Source organism: Hyaena hyaena, unplaced genomic scaffold (assembly GCF_003009895.1).
Source record: "Hyaena hyaena isolate Hyena2069 unplaced genomic scaffold, ASM300989v1 scaffold_228, whole genome shotgun sequence".
NCBI lineage: Eukaryota > Metazoa > Chordata > Mammalia > Carnivora > Hyaenidae > Hyaena > Hyaena hyaena.
Window position 1 is genome coordinate 784,525 of NW_024080860.1, and position 24,761 is coordinate 809,285.

The 24,761-nt window shown below is 55.0% G+C and overlaps 1 protein-coding gene across 3 annotated transcripts in view; it reads left to right on the forward strand.

Annotated features, from left to right (window-relative positions):
- Positions 1-24,761, forward strand: part of LOC120239289 (NADPH--cytochrome P450 reductase) — a 57,863-nt gene that overhangs the window by 28,974 nt on the left and 4,128 nt on the right. For all 3 annotated transcript variants that reach the window (XM_039243488.1, XM_039243486.1, XM_039243487.1), the window contains exons 3-6: positions 17,660-17,708; positions 22,444-22,572; positions 23,899-24,048; positions 24,540-24,664. In XM_039243488.1, the coding sequence (XP_039099419.1) occupies positions 17,660-17,708; positions 22,444-22,572; positions 23,899-24,048; positions 24,540-24,664 (453 nt within the window). The remainder of the gene's footprint in view (positions 1-17,659; positions 17,709-22,443; positions 22,573-23,898; positions 24,049-24,539; positions 24,665-24,761) is intronic.

Sequence of the window (24,761 nt, forward strand, 5' to 3'; positions counted from 1 at the left end):
GCCATTTCACGGGTAGATACCCTAAGGCTCAGGGGCGTGAAAAGTGCTGCCTGAGGTCATCAGCACGGGGCAGAGCTGCAGCCGGCACCCAGTGAATACTTCGCCCCAGGCCCATGATCTTGCTGTCTGTGACAGCTTTGTGAACAGAGGGGTCGTAGCGGAGCTGTTTGCTGCCCGGGACCACTGTCGGGAGTTGCTGTATTGCTGACCCAGCCAGGGTTGCAGTTTGGCGCTGCTGCGTCTTTCCTACCTAACGCTTGCCGACTTCCCTTTTCACATGAAGAGAGCAGCCTGAGGCATAGAACCGTGGGGCGACAGCAGAGGAAAAGAACTGTTTTTCTCCTCTCCCCGAGCCCCACACTGTACTTTTCTGTCACCGGATGTGCGGGGAGCTCTCACCCAGCCTCAGGGTGCCGCCAGGTATGACAGTCCACCTGGAGTTAGCCTCGGATCCCACAGGTCGGGGGGTCCGGTCCTGCAAGACGGCCCCCAGCCTCAGACACCAGTCTCAAGTCCCAGCGTCACTTGGACTTACCAGCTAGAAACTGAGGTTCCCGGGGGGCCTCTCCTCAGGTTGGATTCATTGGCTGGAGCAGGTCACGGAGCTCAGGAAGGCAGTTTCCGTATTAATGGGTTACCAGTTTATTTTAAAGGATAGAAGACAATAATAGCCAGGGGCTCCGGGGAATGGGGCATTCAGTCGGTTAAGTGTTCCACTCCGGCTCAGGTCATGATCTCATGGTTAGTGGGTTTGAGCCCCACATCGGGCTCTGTGGTGACAGCTCAGAGCCAGAGACTGCTTCAGATTCTGTGTCTCCCTCCCTCTCTCTCTCTTTCTCTCTCTCTCTCTCTGCCCCTCCCCCACTCATGTTCAGTCTCTCTCTTTCTCAAAAATAAACATTAAAAAAATTAAAAAAGAAAAAAATAACGAAGTCAGTCATAGCCAGATGAAAGAGGGGCAGAGGGCAAGGTCTGGGGAAGGTTGTGGAGCTTCCCGCCCTCCTTGGGGGCACCGCCCTCCCAGCACCTTAAAGGAAACGTTTGGCAACCTGAACTTGAAGCTCTCCAGACCCCGTGCTCTTGGGTTTTTATGTAGGAGTTGTTATGTAGGTGCAGGTGCGGCCAATTAGATCATCTGCCGCTGGGAGTTCATTCGCCATCCCCACCCCCCACCCCCCTGCCTCCCTGGAGGTCAGCGGCAGGCCTGGAAGTTCACACCCCCTGACCTTATGATTGGTTGCCTTGGCAACCAGCCCTGTCCTTTGGGGCTTTCCAGAAATTGCTTTATTCACATAAACTCCAGCATGGCTGAAAGGGGCTGGTTATGAGGAAAGGAAGACACCTTTATTGTGTTTATCACTTAGGAAATGCCAAGGATTTTAGGAGCTCCGTGCTGGAAGCAGTACAAAACCCAAACATGTATTTATTATAAGTCGCAATATCACACACGGTCTCCGGCTTTAGTTTACTAATGACCATGTTTTCTTTTCTTTAATGTTTTATTTTTCTAAGTTTATTCTGAGGGGGAGAGAGAGCACGAGAAGGGGAGAGACAGAGAAGGGGAGAGAGAGAATCCCAAAGCAGACTCCTCTCTCTCAGCGCAGAGCCCAAAACGGGATTCGATCTCCCAAACCTGAGCCAAAACCAAGAGTCGGACACTTAACCAGCTAAGCCACCCAGGCACCCCCATTTTCTTTTTACTTTACTGATTTTTTTTTAACCTTCCAGAAAGCCTCCTTGTAAGAAAGTTCAAGTACAGAGGTGAATTAGCTTAAAGGAAATACTAAGTAAGAGTGCAGCTGGTTTTTAGCCACAGAAGCATGACGGTGAAGGTGTGATGGGGTGACGAAACCACTGTCCTCCCGAGACTGAGTTCTGGAACCTTCCTGCAACCAGGTCACTTCTTCACATTCGCTGTTGGCTGTGTTTTACCCAAACCCCAACCTCAGATGCCTGCAGGCAGCATTGAGTGAGGTCCAGCGCTGAGGGAGCCCCGGGACCCGGCCCTGCCCGGAGTGGGTCTCAGGTGCAGGCCATGGGGTCACACACTCCGGCCAGGATTCCCCAGGCTGGGCGCTCAGGATCACACCCCCTCCTAATTCCCTCTCCAGGTTTTGGTAACCATTGTCCCCCCTGGAAAAGTTAAAGTCTTCAGACATCCAGGAGATATTCAGGGGACTGGGGTCTTGTACCACTGCCAAGACGTTAGTCTCCCGTTTCAGAAAGCTCAGCAAACACCTAGTGAGGCCCCGTTCCGTCCCAGGTAGCCACAGATAAAACAGAGGAAGTCCCCGTGTTCAAGCACACATCATGGGGTTGGCCCTCCCTCCCCCGTGCCTCAGTGTTCCCCTCTGCTAAGTGGAGGCAGTGACCCACCCCCTGGGGCTTGTGTGAGCACTAAGTGAGGCGATGGGGATGACGTCACCTAGCGCCTTCCTGCTAGGGACTCTGCTGAGTCTGGAGTGTATTTTGTGTCAAGAAGACAAAGGTGGTGTTTACAGTAACAAAACAGAGCCGTCAGGACACGAGAGGTGCTTGGCAGAATGCTTCATGAGATGCTTTCGTGTGCATCGTCTGGCCGTGGCCTCTGTGACAGCCCTGTGCCGCCAGGCAGGGCATGTGGCTGGGAGGTCTTAGGGCTGGGCTGGGGGACACAGGCTCCGGGAGCTCCAAGAAAGAGGGGCAGGAGGGTGTGCTGCGGGAGGTGGTGTCGAGCGGTCCTAGAAGGTGCTGGCTCACCCCGAGGCTCAGAGGGCTTTGCCCACAGGGGGCCAGCAGGAGGACGGAAGGGCCGGCAGGCCAGCAGGCATCCGGCCTCTTGCACCCGGGGCTGGGCCAGTATTTCCTGGGGTGGAAAGTATTTCGAGGGGAAAAATGTGGTAGTCAGGATCAGGGACCAGCGTCCCATCCCAGCTTCCAGTGGCCCTGAGTTCCCTTGTCTGTAAAGCCGAGATGTCCCCCCACACTCCAAGCCAGGATGCGGGGGTGCCGTGGGAGCACGTGGAGCCACCGTCCTCCCCATCACCTCTCTGGCCTTGGAAGGTGGACCTGAAATAAAACCCCCAGACCAGGGGCACCTGAAGCCTGTAGATTCTCTTTGCGGGGATGCTAAAACTGCCCTTCCCTCCCTGTAATCCTGAAGTTTCAGCCTTCCCTCGTGGTGTCCGCTCGCTCTGCAGCGCCTGCTGTCCCTCGCTGCACCGTGTGGAAGCTGCTGGGGCTGGGTCGCATGTGCCCTCCGCAGGGGACTCTCACAGTGCACTGGGCAAGTTCTAGGCCCCAGAGTTGGGTGACGATCAGGGTTCTAGTCCTGCTTCCATCTCCTAGAAGGCACGTGAAGACGTTGGCCATGACTTAATCTTCTTACCTCCATGCTCTGGAAATGATAAGCGTCCTTATCTCATTGGGGCTGTGACTCTGAAATGACATCATCATCGGTAAGCGCTTTGCCCAGGTCCTGGCACCCATGGTCATGGCTCTGCCCTTGAATGGCACGTATATTATTTTTATCCTTGCTATAAATATCACATCCTGTCTCACCTTCTTACTCCGCTCGGCGGATGAGGAAGCTGAGGCACAAGTAGCCCAGGAGTTTGCCCAAGTTGCCTAACTCTCACGTCGCAGAGCCAGCTCATCAAGCCACGCCTGCAGACTGCACGAGCCACACTTCCCCCTTCGCCACGCTGCCCGACTTCAGCAGGGACCCGCATGGACTGATGGGGGGTGGATGAAGGGCCGTCCGGAGGCAGGTGGAGGGGGGATGTGCTGCAAGACATGGGCGGGGAGAGATGGGGGGCCCAGAGAAGGGAGTCCGGGGCTCGCAGGGTGAGGGCACAGTTGACGGGACCACGGGCCTGGCTGGGCGCGAAGAGCCTGGAGGACCAGTGTGCACCAGGCCGCTGCTCAGAGCGGCTGTGGGAGGTCGGGCGCCTCTGGGCGTAGACAGGGCAAGGGGGCAGAGCCAAACCCAAAGTGACGGGATTTGGACCCTTTGCAAGCAGCAGGAGATGGAGAGACTAGAGAGGCCAGCCTGCTGGAGGGAAGACACTGGCTTTTTCTTTCAGGCTTTTGTTTCTTGTGTTAAGACTGAGCACGAGCTGTGGGTAGCAAGCAGGGTGAGGCCCCTCGCCACTCTCTCTGGTCCCCGTGGCAGACCGGGGGAGACGAGGAGCCAGAGACCAGGGAGGGTCCGAGGGAAGGTCAGTTCTGGAAGGACTGCTTTGTTTTTGTTTGTCACCTTTTTGCCGAAGTGCGTATAACATGCAAACACAAGGACACGGGTCGGAGTGCACGGTTTGGAGGACGTGTGTAGCCAAAGCGGCCCCATGTCGCCGGTGTCACGGAGCATGCGCTCTGAGGGTGACGTGGACTTCTTTGGTCTCACTGGGTGTTCCATTCTGTCGCCTGGGATTTATTCATTCCGATGATGATGGACATTTCAATGGTTTCCAGTCGGGAGAGCAGTTACAAACAGTACTGCCATGAACATTCTAGTAGGTGTGTTTCAGTCCCCATATGGCCACGCTTCTGATCCGTGTGTGCTGTGACGTGGCGCTGGCAGCTTGTGGGCACGTCCCCTCCTCATGCTTACTAGTATCACCTTTTTTATCACAGCCATTCAGACAGGCGTGTGGTAGCCTCCTGTCGTGATTTGTGTTTCTCTGAAGACCTACAGCCTTGTCTGTCGTAATGTTTATTGGCCATTTAGATACCTTTGCAAACGTCTGTTTGTTCAAGACTTTGCCCGTTTCTTTCACTGGGTTAGTGGCCTTGTTCATGTGTCAGGGTTCTTTATATTCTAGATATGAGGCCTCTGTTAGATAAATGCACTACAAATATGATCTCCCTTCCGGGACCTGCTCCTTACTCTCTTACTATTGCATTTTGACGATCAGAAGTGCTTGACTTACACGTAGTCCAATTCGTCAACCTTCTGGTTGACCTTAAACCTGTACAGTTGATGTTTCTGTGTCCAGGTTAAGAAATCTTAACTGATGCCACAGTCATAAAGCACATTCTCTTCATGTTTTCTTCTGAAAGCTTCCTTGGTGTAGCCTTTAACCTTAGACCTCTGCGCAGCTGACATTGACTTGGCATTATTGAGTTGTGTGTGGTGCTTCAGGGTTCATTTTCCCCCCTTTGGGTATCCATCCACTGAAAAAGGCCAGGTGCTGAAAAAGGGCATTCTCTTCCCACTGCCCTTCAGTGTCACTGGCAATATAAACCAGGTAATGCAGGTCAGTTTCTAGGCTCTTCCGTCCTATTGATCTGTTTTCTATTGCCTCGTCAGTACCACTATCCCATTTTCTGGACTTGGTTTCTGGTAGGCCAAGTCCTCCAGCTTTGTTCTCTTCAAAGATTATCTTGGCTTCTTCGGGCCCTTGACAGTTCCCTGTAACTTTTATTTTTTATTTAGGACTTTGTTTTTTCCCCTTACATTTATTAATTTTAAGAGACAGAGACAGAGCACAAGTCGAGGAGGGGCAGAGAGAGAGACAGACACAGAATCTGAAGCAGGTTCCAGGCTCTGAGCTGTCAGCACAGAGCGCGACGTGGGGCTCGAACCCACGAACCGCAAGATCATGACCTGAGCTGAAGTCACCACCCAGGCACCCCAAGAGAGTTTTACATTTTTCAATTACAACATTGTTTTAAATTAGAACATTGAAAAGGGTGACACCTAAAACCCAGACTTTCAGCTTCTCTTGGAAAAAACCCCCGAGGATCTGGGTCCGCGGTGATGGCCACCAGCGGTGGTGGCAGAGCTGAGCAGGGCCACCTTCCTAGGCCCAGGCTGCCGGGCTCCTCCTCTGCTCTGCTAGAAGCAGGGAGCACCCAAGTGGCCTCCACACAGACCTTGGCTTCACGTCTGGCACCTGAGAGTGCTTTAAAGAAAAACAAAGCTTTTTATCGTGGAACACTTCAAACAAACCCCAAGGGCAGAGCAGAAGCTGGGAAGTCCCAATGAACATAGACCCCACCTGCTATGGAGGTCCCGCTGCCCCCCTGCTTATCTTAAAGCAACCCTATTTCATCAATAGTCACGTGTGAATTCTGAATAAAGGAATCAGGATTTTTTAGCCAATTGGAAACATTTCCTAGAAAATGTGAAAATAGTCAGGCCTTCCACAATCCAAGGCCTCTCCTATTTGAACACAGCTCTGTGCCATTGTCCTCATAACCCCTGAGAGCCAGCAGCCAGCTTCAGGATCCTGGGTGCTCAGGAGCCTTTGTTCATAGTTCTCTGATTGACCAAGAGGTTTTTTTTTTTCCATGCTTCTTCAAAAATCCAGGATCTAAACAAGATTGCAGTTGCACTGCCACTGATAAGTAACTCTTAAAAGTCTCTCTCCCTCAGAGCCTCAGGTGTGTGGATGTATAATTTACCTGCAGTAAAACACACCTTCTTAAGCTGTACAGTTTGATGAGTCCTCACAGAAGTGTGCAGCCAGTGTTACAATCAAGATCTAGAAAATTCCATTTTTAGGGTGGCTGGTGATGTGGGTGGCAAAGAATTGCACAGAGTGGAGCACCAAGCAGGGCAGAGTTCATTCCCTCGGGAGGGAGGAGAGGGGAGTTTCTGCCGGGCTGGACCTTTTAAGGGCTTTTTGGGGTGTTTTCTTTGTGTTTTTTTGTGGGGTTTTTTTTGTGTTTTGTTTTAAAGATGTGAGGGGAGTTGCAGCTGTGCCCCGGTGGGGAGGGGGTCGGTTCTTGGGCAGGCAGAGCAGGAGACAGCAGGTTTTTGGGGGGTTCATCTGGGATGCGGGTTGTGGTCAGGCTAGGGGAGAATATGCTTTGTAGTCGGGGTCTGTTTTCTGAGAATGTAGGGCACCTTGACCTAGAAAAGCAAAGAGTTAGGGCCAGGCTGACACCTGTGAGTTTTGTCTTTAAGAGTCGGTGGAGGGAGGGGGAGGGACTTTGAATAGATTCCTTTTACCCAAAAATCCCCCCCATGTCCCTTTGCAGGTAACACCCACCCACCCCCAACTCTAGTGACCAGTGATTTTATTTCTGTCCCTGTACTTTTTGCCTTTTCCCAAATGTCATGGTGAATGGAATTATATGGCTACAGCCTTCGGGGCTTGGCTTCTCCTCTACATGACAGGAAGTCTCTCACTGGCCGGGCTCCCCCCACCCCCGCCAAGCCTGGTTCTTCCTGCAGCGTTTCTGTTCCAGAGACCAGATCGTTTGTTTCAGTTTCCCACAGTCTGCATTTTGCCGATTGCATCCCACTGGGACTTGCTTTCTGAAAAGCCACAGAGGAGCTCATTTTCCTGTGTGACCTTTATCTGGGGGCTTGCTCTCAACAGAAGGGCCAGGGAAGCCGGGAGCCAAGGCCGCCAGCTTCACTTCCATCTGCCTGTGTCTGGTGGGTGCCGACAGACGGAGAATGAGCCAGACTTCATCCGCATCCAGTTCAGGGTCACTCTTGCTCGAGTGACCTTGGCTCTGCCGAACATGAAAACAGAAACACACGGGAGCCATACAAAGAGGAGAGTGCGTGGGACAGGCTTCTGTGGATGTGGAGGGTGGACAGTGCCCCAAGCCTCCCACCATCAGGGGAAGTGGCGAGAAGAGGGGGATTCACGGCACCCCTGCAAGTCCCCCCTGACCGTGAGGGACTTCACTGCCTTCCTTCCTCCCTGGCCCCTGAGGAGACTGGAGTGGCTTTGCTGTTCTGCCCTCGCCTGCAACTCCAAAGGCGGCCTGTCCGGGAAGGCGTGGCCACGCTGAGCCTCAGTGGACCTTTTGACCTCACTGGGCAGTGTCCAGTGCTCACTGCCAGTGGCTCCATCTCTGTGCCAGGTGCCAGGGCGCAGAGATAAGCCGTGTCCTCGGGGGCTCACGTGCACATGGGAGAGAGGAGTGTTTCCAGAGGCGGTGGGAATACAGAAGGGGGTCACCCCTCCATGGGTGGGCACGTCAGGCTTGAAGTGCCCCCAAACTGAGTCTGGGAGGCTAAGTAGAAAGCTGGCATTGGCGTAGACAGGTGGGCATTGATGAGGGCCCGTGGCACTGAACAGGGCCCACAGAGCAGAAACGTGTGCAGAAGTTCAGGGCGGGGACCAGCAGGCCCCCTCTGAGAATGGTGTGTCTGCTGGAGCCCAAGTAGAGGTCACCAAGGAAGTTAGGTGTCATCAGGGAGTCGAGGATCACCGACGGAATTGGGGATCGTGAAGGAGTCAGGGGTCAGCAAGGAAGTTGAGGGTCACGGAGGGAGGCATTGGGGCTCATGGAGGAGACTGAGGTTTGTGGAGGGGGTCAGGTTAAGGAGCGGGTCAGTGTTGCTAGTGGGTTTGGAGTCACAGTGGGGGTCAGGGGTCACAGAAGGAGCTGAGACAGGAGCGAAAAGTCTGGGGCCTTGGGCCTTCCTCAGGGTGGGTTTTATCTGACACTAATGGGGACCCGAGGGAAGGACTGAACCAGGGCAGGGTCCTGAGAGCAGTTGGAGCGGCTTGAAGGAAGGTCACCCACTGGCGCTGGCATTGACCGGCGGGCACTGGCGAGGACCCCCAGTACCGAGGAGAACGGCACACAAAGAGCAGAAGGTGTCAGCGCTGCAGAGAAAGGGTTCTGTGCTGCGGCTTTTGTGAAACGGGGCTCTCGTCCCCATTTGCAAATGCCATAGCAGATGGAGAGACTGAGAGATAAGGCATCGGAGCAGAGGATGACTTCTCTGTCACTGGCGAATATCCCTGGGCAGGGCCGTGGGCCTTGTGTGTCTCTTGCTCTCCAGCACAAGAGCACTGGCCCTGCCCACACCCAGTCTTCCAGAGGCACTGCCCCGGGGGTCCATAGGGCTGGAAGGGAGAAGCCAGCATGTCAGGAAGGCAGGCCACCTGGGCCAAGCACAGCAAGTGTGGAGGCCTGATGTGCGTGTTGGTGGATACGCGTCGAAGGCTGTATGGTAGGATGTTCCTGAGGGAAGCGGCAGGCCCCTTGAGCCTCAGAACATGCCAAGTGACAAAGACCAGGGATCCCTGGGAGGGGCCATGAAGTGTGCTCTCTGAGCGTGCCTGGTGACCCCTGTCAGCGGTGGTTGGCTCCACGGGGGGGGGCGGGGGCTCACAGTCCCCTCTGCTCGTGGGGCGGCCGTGAGCTGCCATGGCTCTGGGCTTCCACAGGCCTGGAGCTGGCGTCCCGCTGTCCCCCGAGCCTCGCTGCCCTTGGCTGTGAAATCCAAGAGCCCATCTGGCAGGGTGAGGAAGATTAAATGCAATACAGCATAGAGCTCCTTGAATACTAGCTGTCATTACAGTAGGCACTCAGTAGGAAGTTATACTTCCATTCCCCACTTTGGCTTTGACCCATGACCTCCCACCTGCCAGAGATCCTCCTGGAGAGCTCCCCTGCTGATCTGCCCTTGTTCGCCTTAGAGCCTTGTTTGCTTGGTTCTTATTTAAGCTCCAGCGAATCACTTTGTTTTCACCAAAGGTAGCTCTTGCACAGGGTTTGTTTTCAGCCACAGCCTCGGGCCTGCTTTGCCCGCGATAGAGAAATCGATAGAGAAAACGGGGCTGCTCCTTGGAGCCTTTTCCAGCTGGCCCACCCACAGCTCACCCCTCTGGTGGCGGGTGCCGGCCACCACACGGGGCTCTGGAAGGCAAGCTGGTCCACGGCGGCTGCCCCGTGTGTCGCCAAGGGCAGGGGAGAGTCTCAGGAGAAATCTGTGCTGTAGAAAAGGACACTCGAGTTGGAGTTTTCCGAGCTCCTTTGCGCATTGCCCAGGACTAGAAAGGAAGTGAATCACCCCGGGGACATCTTGGTTCATCTTCATCCAAGTGACTCAGTGCTTTCATCCACCCTCCCTTTCGTGCGGCCCGCAGTTGACTTGAACGGAGAGACTCCTGCTCCCAATTTGGGAGTAGAATGTTCTAATTGGACCCGTGTGGTCTCTGGGCTCCAAGCCCGGCCCAGCTGCCATCTCCTCTGCTGGCTTTTTGTCTGGGGGCTCTCTGATCCCCCCGCCCCCACCAGGAGGAAACGTCTCCACGGCAGAAAATGCAGGGTCCACCTTGCAGGGGGCAGGCCTGCCCTCTGCACACATGCTGCTCCCAGGTGACCTGGGCCCCGCGCCTGGGGCTCTGCTCCCCATAGTTCTTTTGTGGGGAGGAAGACGGGAACCAGAACTAATTTAATATGATCGTGAGGCGCCCTGGCAGCGGGATCAGTGTGGCTTTCTTTGTGGAGAGAGTGCCCAGCCATAGCAACCTGCACAGCTGCCTTCTACTGTCTAGAAGAGCTCTATTCAGCCTCAGGACTTCCTTTTTTTTTTTTAATTAGGAAAGGGGGAGGAAGTGGGGAGAAAGGGCTCCGATATAAACAGTTACCAAGGAGACCCGAGTCGGGGTTGGAAAGGTTTTCTCCTTCCCTCGGTCCATACAGAAAGAGGAGGGGTGTGCGCCCAAACGCAGGGGATCACGGGAGGTCTCAGGCTGGAGTCCCAAGTCCTGCCTGTGCCCGTGGGGACGGACGCAGGCAGGGCCCGGGGAAAACTTCTAGCGCCTGGGCCAGTCTGTCTGCCCCGGCAGCACTGCGGAGGGGTGGACGGAGCCCGACTTCCGAGCCGCAGGCTCCCTGCCTCTTTCCGGGAGACAGCAGGAACCTGCCTCTTCCCTTAAGTCCCGGGGTCGGGAGAGAAACCATGGGGTGCACGTACTCCTCTCCGCGGGACGAGCACACCTTGAGAAGGTCAGTTCCAGACGTGTCCCTGGTGCAGACCGCACTGATGCCCCAGGGCGGGGAATTCCTGGACAGGGACGCCCCAGTGGCATGAAGAGGGTGCCCTGCAGAGTTGACCAGCAGAGTTGGGGCGGTACCCAGGGGGCGTGGAGGGACGCTCAGCAGGGCATGGGACCATTGGCCCCTTCGGTCCTGGTTTGCAGGCTGCATTTCCGCACTCCCGAAAGAAGGGATTTGGCCTGGAACCCAGGAAGGCCCCAGTTATCCAGTCCTCCGGTTGGGAAGATTGGATTCCAGGTGCACATCCCAGTGCAGAGCTGTCGGGCGGGGTCAGACCCTTTGAGGGCACTCGGGTGTGGACCCGCATGGGCCAAGCAGGTGAACTCTGCCACCCCGAGCCTGGCAGCAGGGCTTTGCAGTGGGGGGGGGGAGGAGGGAGGCAGATTCTGCTGCTCCTCGAGGCCATGTGTGACCAGTAGGAACCTCAGGAGACTGCATCGTGTCATGTCGGGGTAGTGACTGAAGGCACAGAGGTCCTCCTTAGTGTCCTCGGCTTTCCCTTCTCCCTTGGGGTGTCGTCTACCCACCACCTGGGGAAGCCAGCCCTGGAGCCGAGGGGAGGATGGGAGCGTGCCTCCTTTCCCCGGGGCTGAAGCCGGTGCTGGCCTTCAGAGGCGCTCGGGCTTCTTGGGAGAACTTCCTCTAGGGACAGGAGGGCTAGCCCATCTCGACTCGACTCGAACATTCTCAGCCAGACTTGGAGGGCTCGCCAGCTCCGGGAGCCGCCAGCCTGGCATTCCAGCCCCATGCATCTGTGCTGGAGGCCACACACCCTGGGCCGCCAGAGCTGAGCTCCCTGCCGACCGTACGGGCCTCATCCAAGAGCCCATCGGCTGCCTGGTTTCCGTGGCTTTCCCTCGGGATCCGTTTTCTGTCTCTGAGAAGAGAGCCCAGCCCTCCCGGGAGGCCTCTCCCGCCTTCTGCAGACTGCCTGGTCCACCCCTTTGGTCTTAGTACGAGCAACCTCGTGCCGCTGGCCGTATTTGAAATTACAGAGTGACCCAGGTGGCTCGCCTCTAGGGAGCACCCTCTTTATCCCTGAGAGTTAACCGCACTCCCAATGCTGTACGAGGAACAGGGAGGGGACACTGCAGAAGCCAAGACTCGGTGTTTTCAGTAAGAGAAGTCCAGGGCCTGGCGATGCCACCAGAGGCCCTGTTGGTGGCAGATCCAGGGTTCGAACTGGAGCCTCCTCCCCTTCAGAGGGCGGGGTCCGTCCATCCTCCATGATGGATGGTGGGACCCTGTCTTCCCCCTGGCTGGTGGGAGGCCACTGAGAGGCAGATGCTGGCGCGGGCACTCAGGGCGGTAGGGCACCCGTCCTGTCTTCCTTGAGCGAGTCTTCAACCCCCCCTTCTTCAGATGCAGCTTCTACGGAAACCTCAGTCCTCGAGAAGAGACAAGAGTTGGCTTTTCTGCTGATGTCAGACCCTCACCTCACGTGGGTCGGGAGCCCTCCAATGGCCTTCTCGGGCCTGACCGCCCTGGAGGCCGTGCCCAGTGCCGGGCGTGGTGCTGAGTGCAGAGGTCCCGATGAGTCTCGAGCGTGGAGTCGAGGGCCGGGACCGAGGCCTGGGCCCTGTTGAAGATGGTGACAAACAGCTTTCCCGAGTGAGCAGCCGGGCAGATGCTCTGAGGAGGAAGTTGTGTGTTGTGTTTTCAGGGCTAGGATGCGTAGGGGCTCACGGACAAAGTTAGAGAAGAGGCATTGTGGGCAGAGACGCAGGGGCACCGAGGGCAGCGGTGAGCCGGAGGTCGGCGTGGCCCGGGCATCCGCAAGGTGCAGACGCGCTCGCCTCAGAGGCCTCTGTGCTTCTCCTCAGCCCCGCGTCCCTGCTGGGGGCTTAGCCATTCTCATTGTCCTCATCGGACGGAACCTTCCAAATCTGTCCATATCCACGCATATTTCTAAACCTAGAATGTAATTTTTATTTTCTTATTACAGAAGCATTATGCGTTCACTGTAGGAAGAACAGAGGTGAGGGAGTTGGGAACAGAAATCGGCCATAGAAGGAAACTAAAGAGACTCAAAGTTGCTCAACACTGGGAGAGAATAATTCTTTTTTTTTTTTTTTTAATTTATTTATTTATTCTAGGAGAGAGAGAGACAGCGTGAGCAGGGGAGGGTCAGAGAGAGAGGGAGACACAGACTCTGAAACAGGCTCCAGGCTCTGAGCTGGCAGTCAGCACAGAGCCCGATGCGGGGCTCGAACCCACGAACCGCGAGATCATGACCTAAGCGAAAGTCAGACACTTAACTGACTAAGCCACCCAGGCGCCCCGAGAATAATTCTTAATGTGCTGCTCACACGTGCCCTTCTTTTTTTATTAAAACTGCTTGTTTTTTTTATTTAATTTTATTTCAGGGAGTGTGTGAGAGAGAGGGAGAGGGAAATTGTTTTTAAAATTTTTTAATGTTTTCTTTATTTCTGAGAGAGAGAAAGAGACAGCGTGAGCAGGGGAGGGTCAGAGAGAGAGGGAGACACAGAATCTGAAGCAGGCTCCAGGCTCTGAGCTGGCTGTCAGCACAGAGCCTGATGTGGGGCTCGAACCCACAAACCGTGAGATCATGCCCTGAGCCGAAGAAGGACACTTAACCGACTGAGCCACCCAGGCGCCCCAGGGAGAGGGAAATTCTTAAGCAGCCTGCACACTTAGCATGTAGCCTGGACACGGGGCTCGATCCCACCACCCTGGAATCATGGCCTGAGCCGAAATCAAGAGGTGGATGCTCAACCAACTGAGCCCCCCAGGCGCCCGTCCCGTATGCGCTTCCGTACCTTCCCCTCTAAACAAAGTGGGATTGTGCCGTCTTCAGTATCCTGTAACTTGCTCTCTTCCACTTAGCGAGTCAAGAGCACCTTGCACGCCGGTAGAGGCGATCCATGCTCCCCTGTCAGTAGTGAACCAGGTCGTGTGGTGCTGAGTGACCTATCCAGCCCTCCCGATTTTTAGACATCAGAGTTGCCCCCAGTTTTATAACCATAAACTTTTTAATTATAATATGAAAAAACAAAATTGGGACCTTCACAGGGACCACCTGCCTGGTATTCTAACCCTGCCGTGTCCTCTCTCGAGGTGCTGGTGTATTTCTCTTTAGGCCTCTTTCTGCGAATAATTAATGGTGTGCCTTCCATTTTCAAGGGATACGGGCTCTTGTTTTAATCCTGCTGCGTGTGCATCCTGCCCCAGGAGCAGCTGCACGCGAGGGAGCATGTTGTGTTCAGCTCTGCGGGGGCTCTGCTCCATGGTCCGTCCACACCGCAACCAGCTCCTGCGGAGGCTCCGCCCTGCACCATGAACTAACTGGCCACACTTGAGAAATTGAGAAAGCGTTCCATATCCATGAATATTCCCAAAACTCAAGCCTCGTGCTTTTTTTTAATGTTTGTTTATTTTTCAGAGAGAGAGAGCATGAGCGGGGGCGGGGCAGAGAGAGAGGGAGACACAGAATCCGAAGCAGGCTCCAGGCTCTGAGCTGTCAGCACAGAGCCCGATGCAGAGCTCGAACACACAGTCTGTGAGATCATGACCTGAGCTGAAATTGGACGCTTAACTGAGCCACCCAGGTGCCTTTAAGTGTCAACTAAATGCCTTTAGTCTCCTCCATTTTTCACTTGAAGGGAAATTCACACCTCTGAAACTTCACGTTTCTGACCATTTTTTAAAATGTACGACTCAGTGGCTGTTGAGCAGCCAGAGCACTGTACAAACAGAGGTGGCATGTGCTTCTGCGCCTGCTCTTTCCTCAGAGGGTCTACTCAGAAACGCTCACCTAGCTTGCTGATACGTAAGCATCAGTGTGGATTTGAGTTTGATGTACGTGGAAATGCAGGTCATCTGTTCTCCTGGCTCAGAATTGAGAAGGTGCGCCGCTGCGGGGGGAGGGTCCCTGCACTGTGCGCTTTGCTGTCTTCGTCTGATGGGGGTCCAGGGGCACACGCACGCGGCGAGCGCTCCGGTTTAGGCGGAGCACAAACTGGAGGGGCAGGGAAGACGTGGCTCTTCGTGGCAGGGCAAGGACGGAAGTTGGACATGCGGGCCGAGGTGTCCAGACACCAGATTCTTCTGGAGAGCGGGTTGGAGTGGGAAGGGCAGGGGGGCCGGCCTGGCTCTGCTGCCACAGGGGTGGGCCTTCCCCGGGGGGTGCTGGTGGGCGAATGGGGAGTCGGGGAGGGCCTGCTCAGTGTTCCTGGGCAGCTGGGCCCTCTCCGGGTGGGAAGGTCTCGGCAGCTGGCCCCCAGCTGCCTCCCTGCTGCCCGTCGCTGAGCCTCTGGGATGGAGGCGAGAAGCTGGAGTGGCTGTGGCCCCCCATACTCCCCGGGGCCCACAGGTGATGTTATTTACCTCTGGGGCCCTGAAAACAGCCCTGGGCCTGGACCCGCTAACAGAGAGAGAAACCTAAGGGAGCGGAAACAGGAACTTGTGTTATCTTTATGTTTGCAAAGTCCTGCGTCTCAACAGCTTTGCAGAGGCTCCTTCAAAGCAGCCTTCACTGAGGTATTTTCACAGACCCCAGGCCTCTAGCCCCAACACGTGCTGCGTTTGTGCGGTTGTAGGATGTGTGCGCGTGCGTGTGTACACGTGTGTGCGTGCACGCACGTGCAGGTGTGTGCGGGCACTCCACTCTTAAGTCTGTGGCACTTTCCCGTGCACAGGAAGCCACAGGGTATAGCGGAAAGAGCAAAGACCTTGGCGTCAGACTGTGAATCAGGCCTCTGGCCGCCGCCCGGTGAAGTGGGCGTCCGGTCCGCCCCTCCCCCGCCGGAGCCTGTGCTTGCCGGACTCTGGGCCGCGTGCTTTTTGTTCTTTTTCTTCATTTGACATTTGAAGGAGCCTCCGGAGTGGTATTTGTCAGTCCCATTTTCTGGCTGAGGAGCTGTGAGACACTGGTTCAAGTTCACTCGGCTGCGAAGGGGCAGGCTGGGAATCGGCCCCTGCTCGGCCCTCCGCGCCGTGGCTGCCCTGCCTGCCCGAGGGTCTTGGTTGTGGGAGAACGTGGATTTTGGAAGCAAATCGTGTAAGCGTGAACGCTCTCAAGCTGCAGTGTCTGCAGAAAGGTCCACACAGAGAGGTGATCTCGGAGCCCCTGCTGTCCCTCCCTGGTCCTGCCTTCTGCTCCCGTGTGAGGACTTTGCATCACGAAGTCGCACGAGTGCCTTCTCTTCCACACGGCTCTTCGTGCTCAGCGTCAGGCGGTGAGACCCCATCCCCGCCCCATGCGCATGCCGGTCGCTCATTCGTTTTCACTGCTGCGGTGAGAATATTCCATTGGGTAAACACGCCACTGTCTGTTTGTTCTCCCGTGGATGGACATTATTAGGATTGTTTCCTGTTTGGCACCCGTGTGTCTGACGCTGCCAGGACATTCTACGCACAGACCTGGGCGCACGGGCACCCGTGTGCTCTGCCTGGGGCACACCAGGTAGTGAACTGCAGGCCTTAGGTGGGTGTACGGGGGAGACTGCCGATACCGTGGGGCGGCTGGCTCCGCTCGGTGTGGTGCCCTCTGTCCCTCCCGTCAGAGCCATTGTAGTGCGTGTGCGGTGGGTCTCACTGGGGTGGTTTTCCGTTTCTCTGGTAACTGTCGGTGTCTAGCACCTTCCCATCCGTTCTCTGGCCAGTTAGAGACTGTCTTTACAAAAAGTGCTTGTTCAAGGGGCACATGTTCAGAAGAGCACATGACTTTTGATTTCGGGGTTATGGGTTCAAGCCCCATATTGGAATAAAAGCTTTAAAAAGGGGGGGAAGTGATTGCTCAAGTCTTTTGACAGTTTTTCTGTTGGATTATTCATCATTCCTAATTGACTTGTAGGGATTTCTGAGATCCTCAGCTCAAGTCCTTTGTCAGAAAGACATAAGTTATGAACAGCTTGTCCCGTCCCATGGCTTGCCTTTCATTTCCTTAATCGTGTCGCTTGTATTTTTAAAATTTTTTGTTTGTTTATATTTGAAAGCGAGAGTGAGAGAGCTCACGGGGGGAAAAGGCAGAGAGGGAGGGAGACACAGAATCGGAAGCAGGCTCCAGGCTCTGAGCTGTCAGCACAGAGCCCAACTCGGGGCTGGAACTCAATGAACCGTGAAATCATAACACTTAACCGACTGAGCTGCCCAGGTGCCCCATTAACTGTGTTGTTTTGAGTGGAGACAGCCATAGTTTAGACAGGCCGTGTTTCACCCAACCTAAAGATTTGCCATTCAGAGAAGGGTAGAATTTGCACACCTTGCGGCTCAGGCCTGAGAGTCCCTGGCGCAGCTCACAGGGCATCTGCACGCGGCCCTGCAGGCCTGGGGCAGGGAGAGAGAGAGAAGGGGAAGGACAGGAAATGGAGGGGGGTGGGCAGGCAGCCAGCAGCTGGGAGTGGAGTGTAGACAGGCTCCTCTCTGGAGAGGACGAGACCTGGGGCTCCAACAGGTGCCATGGTCACAGAGGAGGGAACAGGTAAATGTGGCCCAGTGTGGGGTTCAGACGCTGCAGGGGTCTGTCAGCAGAGGAAGTGGCTGGAGGCCGCGGTGGGACAGAGTGCCGAGGGCCATTATGAGGGAGTGGCATATAAATCCGGGCATCTGAGTGTGGAGGGGAGCATCAGGCGAGGCTGGGGACAGCTTCTGAAGGGACTCGTGTGCCCCGGTCTGTGGCCCTGGGAGCCTATGGGGATGGGAGGGGTGACCGGGCCATCGGGACCGTTAGCTGCATGGTGAGGGATGGGAGTGAAGTCCTCTACTCTTCTCTGTCCTCTGTCTGCGGCCACGTGTCCTGGCTTTGAAGGTGGTGGCGTCTCTGGAGGCTTCGGGCCTGCCATAGAGGACACGGGGAGGCCCAGCCCAGAGACCTGTCGCCCGGCCAGAGGCACTGCTGGCGTAGGCAGCGCAGAGCACACGCGCCCCGTACCCACCAGATGCTTCTGTTTTTCAGGACCTCCTCAGTCAAAGACAGCAGCTTTGTAGAGAAGATGAAGAAGACGGTGAGTTTTCTCTGGGTCTGTGCTCCCCGCAGGGGTTCGCGGACCCAGGGGTGGGGGGGAACGGGAGGTCTGGCCTCACTGGACGGGAGGGGAGAGGAGGCCAGAACAGTCCCGTCTAACCAAAGCCTCGGAGCTGCTCTGCCTTCCTGGGACAGTTTACGCTCAGATGTTCACCTCGTGAACAAACCAGACTGTAAGAGTCGCCCCTCCCTCCTGACTCGGGGGACTGTCCCTCGTCCTCCCTCCCGGCCCAGCCTCTGCCCACGGAAGAGGCAGACGGAAGCCTCATGCAGATCAGGGTTTGCAGATTGAATGTTACGAGAAGGTCCCACGGGTGGGTGGTCAGAACCCCAAACTATTCCGGGGAGAGCCTCTCTCCTATCACTGCCACTCGTCCCCCATTGTTCTAGTATTTTCGCGGATCCTTCTAGAGCTCCCTGATGCACCTGCGGGGGTGGGAGGGGGGAATATAGATTCTTATTTTACATCTTTTTAAAACACAAAAGGTGGCCTGTTACTTACACTGTTGTAAACCGCGGGGTGTTTTGGTTGTTGTTTGCTCATCTGTGCTGGCGCTCATGGTCAGTCCCTCCCTCGGTCTGTACTGCAGCTGCGCAGTGATTTCATTACGCGGCTGGGACTCCTGGCACTTATTTGAACGCTGTCAGTGGCCTCTCAGACTGCTTCTAACCCTCAGCTCTTCCAGACGGTGCCGCTGTGACTCTGTAGGCCGATTCCCCCATCTGCAAATACAGTAAAATCCCAGACGTGGAATTGTTGGACCCAGAGGTGTGCACATTTGCAGTCGTGATAGAAGCTGCCAGGCTGTCCCTCCCCCGACCCCAGGTCACACCAGGGCATGCTCATTAGCCGTGTGTGAGCAAACCTGCCCCACAGCCTTGCCAGTAGAGAGTCTCGTCCAAGCCTCGTTGACAATTTTCCTGGTTAAAAACAGATACCCATATGCTTCTGATTTGCATCTTCCTTATGAATGAGCTTCAGCAGATTTTTGTAGGTGATGATGGCATTTCTTTTTTTATGGTTTCTCTGTTCAAATCTTTTTTTAAGTTTGTTTATTTTGAGAGAGAGCAAGCAGGCACAGGGGCAGGGCCGAGAGAGAGAGAGAGAATGAGAATCCCAAGCAGGATTCCACAGTGTCAATGTGGAGCCTGACTTGGGATTCAATCTCACAAACCGTGAGATCATGGCCGCAACCAAGAGTCGGATGCTTCACCAACTGAGCCACCCAGGCGCCCCCCTCTCTGTTCCAGAATTTTGCCCACTTTTCCGTTGGGATTGATCCTTCTTAAGGAATTCCTTAAAATTATTAGGGAGATGAACCCCTTGTTTGTGACATGAGTTAAAAATATTTTTCCCAGGGGCGCCTGGGTGGCTTAGTCGGTTAAGCGTCCGACTTTCGCTTAGGTCATGATCTCGCGGTTCGTGGGTTCGAGCCCCGCGTCGGGCTCTGTGCTGACTGCCAGCTCAGAGCCTGGAGCCTGTTTCAGTCTGTGACTCCCTCTCTCTCTGACCCTCCCCTGCTCACGCTGTCTCTCTCTCTCTCCTAGAAATAAATAAAACATTAAAAAAAAAAAAATTTTAAAAAAAAAAATATTTTTCCCAGTTAATTGTGTGTTCACCTGGCTTATTGTGTGTGTGTGTGTGTGTTCCCGTGTACAAGTTACACAGTGCACTTTATTATTCTTTCTGTGACTTCTGGACCTTGAGTCATTAACTCTAAGGAGATAAAAGATTTCTTGCACGCTTCCTAGCACTTTTTCATCGTTCATAATTGTCTGTTGGGAAGTTTGACCTGGGGTCAGCCACGCAGTGTGGGTCCAACTACTTTTTGTACAGCGTTCAGCTCCATGTACTAGCGACCATCTCTTCTCCACTGGTTTTATCAAATACAGAATTCCCATACGTAGTTGGGCCTTTTTCTAGATTTCCCTGTCCCAGTGCTTTGATCTGGCGATCTCTGTTCAGTATCATATGGTTTCAATTACTGAGGTTTTAGAAAGCTTTTGCTAATCCGCACCGCTAGGCCCCGCCCCACCCCCCCAGCTCTTATTTTCGGTTTTCTTGGCCGTTATTTCATAGGTGTGTATTTGGGGTAACAGCTTTAGTGAGATACAGTTCACATTCCCTACAGGTCACTCTTTTAAAGTACATGCTTCAGAGCGCCTGGGTGGCTCAGTCCATCAAGCATCTGATTCTTGATCTTGGCTCAGGTCATGGTCTCCTGGTTTGTGAGATCGAGCCCCTCATTGGGCTCTGCACTGAGCGAGAAGCCTGCTTGGGATTCTCTCTCTCTCCCTTGGCCCCTCCCCACTGTACTCGCTCTTGCTCAAAAAAAAAAAAAAAATACAGCATATGCTTCGGTGTTGTTTAGCCTAGTCCCAGACTTATACACACCATCACCACCACTTTAGAACATCTTAGCACCCCAAACAGCCACCCCGTACCCATTAGCATCACCCCCCACTAATTCCTAACCCCCACCCGCAGCCCAAAGCAGCCGTTCACCCACTTGATTAGTTGCCTGCATCCCTTACAGAGTTGCCAGTTCGGGACATTTCATAGAAGTGGAATCGTTCACTTAGTTACCACATCTTCAGGGTTTGTCCATTCCGTGTCGCACGTCAGCACTTCGTTCCTTTTCACTGCTCAGTCTTGTGCCAGTGGATGCATTTATATTTATTTTTCTCTCTCACTTTGAGGAAGTAAAAAAAAAGAGCTGTTCAGATTTTTCGCCAGCTCGTGTTGCGTTTCTGGACGCATAACAAGGAGAACTGCCCTCCTCTGTGTTGAGACTCTTCCCCTGCAAACTCAGGGCCTTCCCTGAGAGTGAATCCTTCATCAGTAACTTCTTGCAAGTTCCTGCTAAGGCTTATTTGTTTTAATTTTTAAGTTTATTTATTTTGAGAGAGAGAGAGAGAGAGCAGGGGAAGGCCAGGGGGGTGGAGAGAGAAAATTACCAGCAGGGTCCACACTGCTAGCGTGAAGCCCGTATGGGGCTTGAACTCACAAACTTTGAGATCGTGACCGGAGGCAAAACCAAGAGTTGGACATTTAACCTATTGAGCCCCCCAGGCGCCCCTTGTAAGGCTTATTTTGAAGTTCTTCATGTTTTTTTTTTTTTTAATGTTTTATTTATTTCTAGGAGAGAGAGAGAGAGACAGCATGAGCAGGGGAGGGTCAGAGAGAGAGGGAGTCACAGATTGAAACAGGCTCCAGGCTCTGAGCCGGCAGTCAGCACAGAGCCCGACACGGGGCTCGAACCCACGAACCGTGAGATCATGACCTAAGCGAAAGTCGGACGCTTAACCGACTAAGCCACCCAGGCGCCCCTGAAGTTCTTCATATGTTTTGATGCCACTGTAAACATTTAGCTGCTATTTTATATCCTGTTTTGTCCCCTTAACCTGATAGTCTACAAGCCTTTCTTTTTTATAAAGTAGTTTTTGTAAGTGATTACTTTAAAATACCTTTTTAGGGGCGCCTGGGTGTCTCTGTCGGTTAAGCATCCAACTTCAGCTCAGGTCACGATCTCACAGTTCGTGAGTTCAAGCCCCAAGTCAGGCTCTGTGCTGACAGCTCGCTCTCTGTCTCTCTCTCAAAAGTAAACGTTAAAAAAATTTTTTTAATAAAGTAAAATGCCTTTTTAAATGATTAGTAGAAAATTCAGGAAACATAAAAGGTATGCAAACACTTTAAAGCAATTATAATCTATACGTTTTCTTTTTTCCTCTGTACCTATATGTAGGGCTTGGTGCAAAAATCAGCGACCCCTCCAGGGGTCAGGGCAGGGGAATCCTAGTGCAGAGAAACCTCATGGCCGCATAAAGGGACCAGAAGGTGGCCTGTACTTCCACCTTCCAGATGTTGCAAAGCACATCAATTGGCTGGGCCGAATTTGCTGCCCCCCTGGCCCCCAAAAAGGAAGTCTGGGGAATAGAGTTCAGCTGTAGAGGCCACAGGAGGAGGGTGGAATGAAGAATGTGGGAGCCAGCTCATCAGGCACCATTTGTGTGGTCTAGATTTTTGTAAAGAATAGGTATTCAGAAAAACTTACCCATAATTCTCCATTTGGAGACTCTTGGTACACTTCTTGCCAGATTTTTCCCCGTGTGTGTGAGTGTGTAAATGTATATGTGGACACCAGTGTGAGTATAGAACAAAATTGGATTAGAATACCGTTTGGTCTTGGGGCGCCTGGGTGGCTCAGTCGGTTGAGCGTCTGACTTCGGCTCAGGTCATGATCACACAGTTTGTGGGTTTGAACCCCGCATCCGGATCTGTGCTGACAAGTAGCTCAGAACCTGGAGCCTGCTTCAGATTCTGTGTCTCCCTCTCTCTCTGACCCTCCCCTGCTCATGCTGTCTCTCTCTCAGAAATAAATTTTTAAAAAACATTAAAAAAAAAAAAATAGTTTGGTCTTTTTTTTTTTTTTAACTGAACATTATATTGTGCTTTTTCATGTGTCCTTTAAAAATCTGTCCAAAGTGTGATCTTGAGCAGCTGCACGTCTAGGTGGCCTTTGTCGCTGTCCTCCACAGCAGTTGGGTCAGGGAGACAATCGCCCCTGGGTGACTTGGGAAGACTTGGAGCAGGAAGGGAGAGGGGGCCCTTGATGGACCTTGCCTGCCCAGCCCACCCGGGGGCCACCTGGGGTATCTGGTACAGCCCGTGGCTCCTGGTCGCTCACTGAGCCCACGCATCTGGCCTTCCCTAGGGCAGGAACATCATCGTGTTCTACGGCTCCCAGACGGGGACAGCGGAGGAGTTTGCCAACCGCTTGTCCAAGGACGCGCACCGCTATGGGATGCGGGGCATGGCTGCAGACCCCGAGGAGTATGACCTGGTGAGCCGGCCCCGCTCCCCCATCCTCCTCCTGGCTCCTCCAGTGGTGTTGATGAGGGCATCTGGGCCACGGGGATGGACGGGGACGGGCATCTCCTGTTGTTTGTCCGGGCAGCCAGCTGGTCCTGGCCGTGCACGTGTGAGCTCCTGGCACCGCGCGCCCTCAGCCTTCCCTGCCCTGTGCGCCCTGGGCTTCCCCATGTTGGGTCCTGGGTGGTGCGGGGATAGGGGACAGGACTCAAGCACTGGGTGGGGTGGGCGTGGGCCTCAGCAGCCCTGGAGGTGTCTCTGCTTCTCCCCTCCACCCCCAAAGCGCAGCCCCGGGTGGCCGTCTCCAGGAGCCTTTCATAGGCTTTGAAACGAGGCTGCATCAACTTGTGTGTCTGGCCACTTGGGGAGGGGCCAAGGGGAGCCTGAGGTTTGGGAGTAAAGACCCCCATTTGGAGCCACAGAATCCCCACCCCTGTTTGCCCGGGACATGTCTGCCGTCCACTCAGTCTGCAGGACCGTGTCCCTTCCAGGCACCGCTGCCCCTGGCCTGTCGCGGAGGGACAGGCTCATCTTGTTCACTCTCCTCCGGGCATCGACCCCATGTCCTGCCCTAGCTGGAAGCGGCTCTAAAGCCTAAGAAACTTCTAGCCATCTGCCTGCCTATTTCAGGGTCAGGGAGCTAGTGACAGCTAGGCCACCAGCCCCAGTAGACAGGAAGGGAAGAGGCTGCCCGGTGAAGTCCGAGTTGCCATCTTTCTCTGTCCCCGATGGGGTCGTTGTAAGGCAGCCCCAGCACCCGTTGCCAGCTGTGCTTTCCTCCAGAACCCGTCTCTCCCGAGTTCACCCCCCTGCCCCCTGTGCTGCTCTGTCTCCCAAACCCAAACGTCCGCACCTGCTCCACCCCCGACTAGGGGTCTTGGTGATCAGCACCACTGTCCGTCTGTCTGCAGACCTGGGTTTGAAGTTAGCCAGCAGTTGGTTAGGAATTTGCAAGAGCCCAGGCCCCTCTCTGGTCCCCGCATATTGTGGGACAAGGGTCTCCCCCAGGGCTCGAAGCACAGAACAAATGTTACCCAGCCTGCTTCTGCCTGTCAGCACCCAGGCCCTTACACGTGTTCTTCTGTGCCTGCTGTTCCTTGAACCCTCACTGTTCAAATGCCAGCCCCGTCCATGCAGCCCTCCCTGACTGCCCCGTGCCCCTTCCTGACCAAATCATTCCGTCCCATCCCCCAGCAGCCGCCCCGGGCAGGGCCGCCTGTCTGCATCCCATCGGGCGCAGACCTGACGTAGGCTCAGTCATGGTCGCTGGGCCCCGGCCCTGCTCTCGTCTCTCCAGGCCGACCTGGGCAGCCTGCCGGAGATTGAGAACTCCCTGGCAGTGTTCTGCATGGCCACCTACGGCGAGGGGGACCCCACGGACAATGCACAGGACTTCTACGACTGGCTCCAGGAGACGGATGTGGACCTCTCTGGAGTCAAGTATGCGGTGAGTACACCCCCACCCCACCTCCCGTGGCTCACAGCTTACAGCGCCTCTCAGGAGCCTCTGGACCCTCAGTTCCCACCAGGCCGGGGTGTCAGGACATAGGCTGAGCGGGGGGCCTGGCAGGGAGGTCCAGGGAAGGCGCCCTTGGGCCCCCACACTGCGAGCATCTGCTCCCCCACACAGCTCCGCTTTGCTCCAGGAGCACTGCTTGTGGTAAAGGCGAGCCGGTGGAGCAGGCTGACCCCCACAGGCTGGGCCGGGAGCGCCGGGCAGGGAGGGTGAATCGCCCCTGCTGGCCACCCAGGGTTGAGGCTTAGGGGCCGCATGTCACCTAAACAAAGCCGCTTCCAGGGGCCAAAGGTGGCCCGCCTCACAGTGCAAGTTGCCTGGCGGGTGTAGAGGCCCAAGGGTGCAGGATAGCAGCTTGGCCGGCACTGGGAAACCAACCCGACCACTGAGCAGGCCTCAGACCCGTCCCTCTGTCCACACAGGTGTTTGGTCTCGGGAACAAGACCTACGAGCACTTCAACGCCATGGGCAAGTACGTGGACAAGCGGCTGGAGCAGCTCGGCGCCCAGCGGATCTTCGAGCTGGGGATGGGCGATGATGACGGGAAGTGAGTGTCCGGGCCCCCGTCCCCAGCGGCATGCCTCAGGAGCCTGCAGGGTTAGGGCCGGCCATGGCACACGAGGGGAGTGCAAAGCCACATGTCC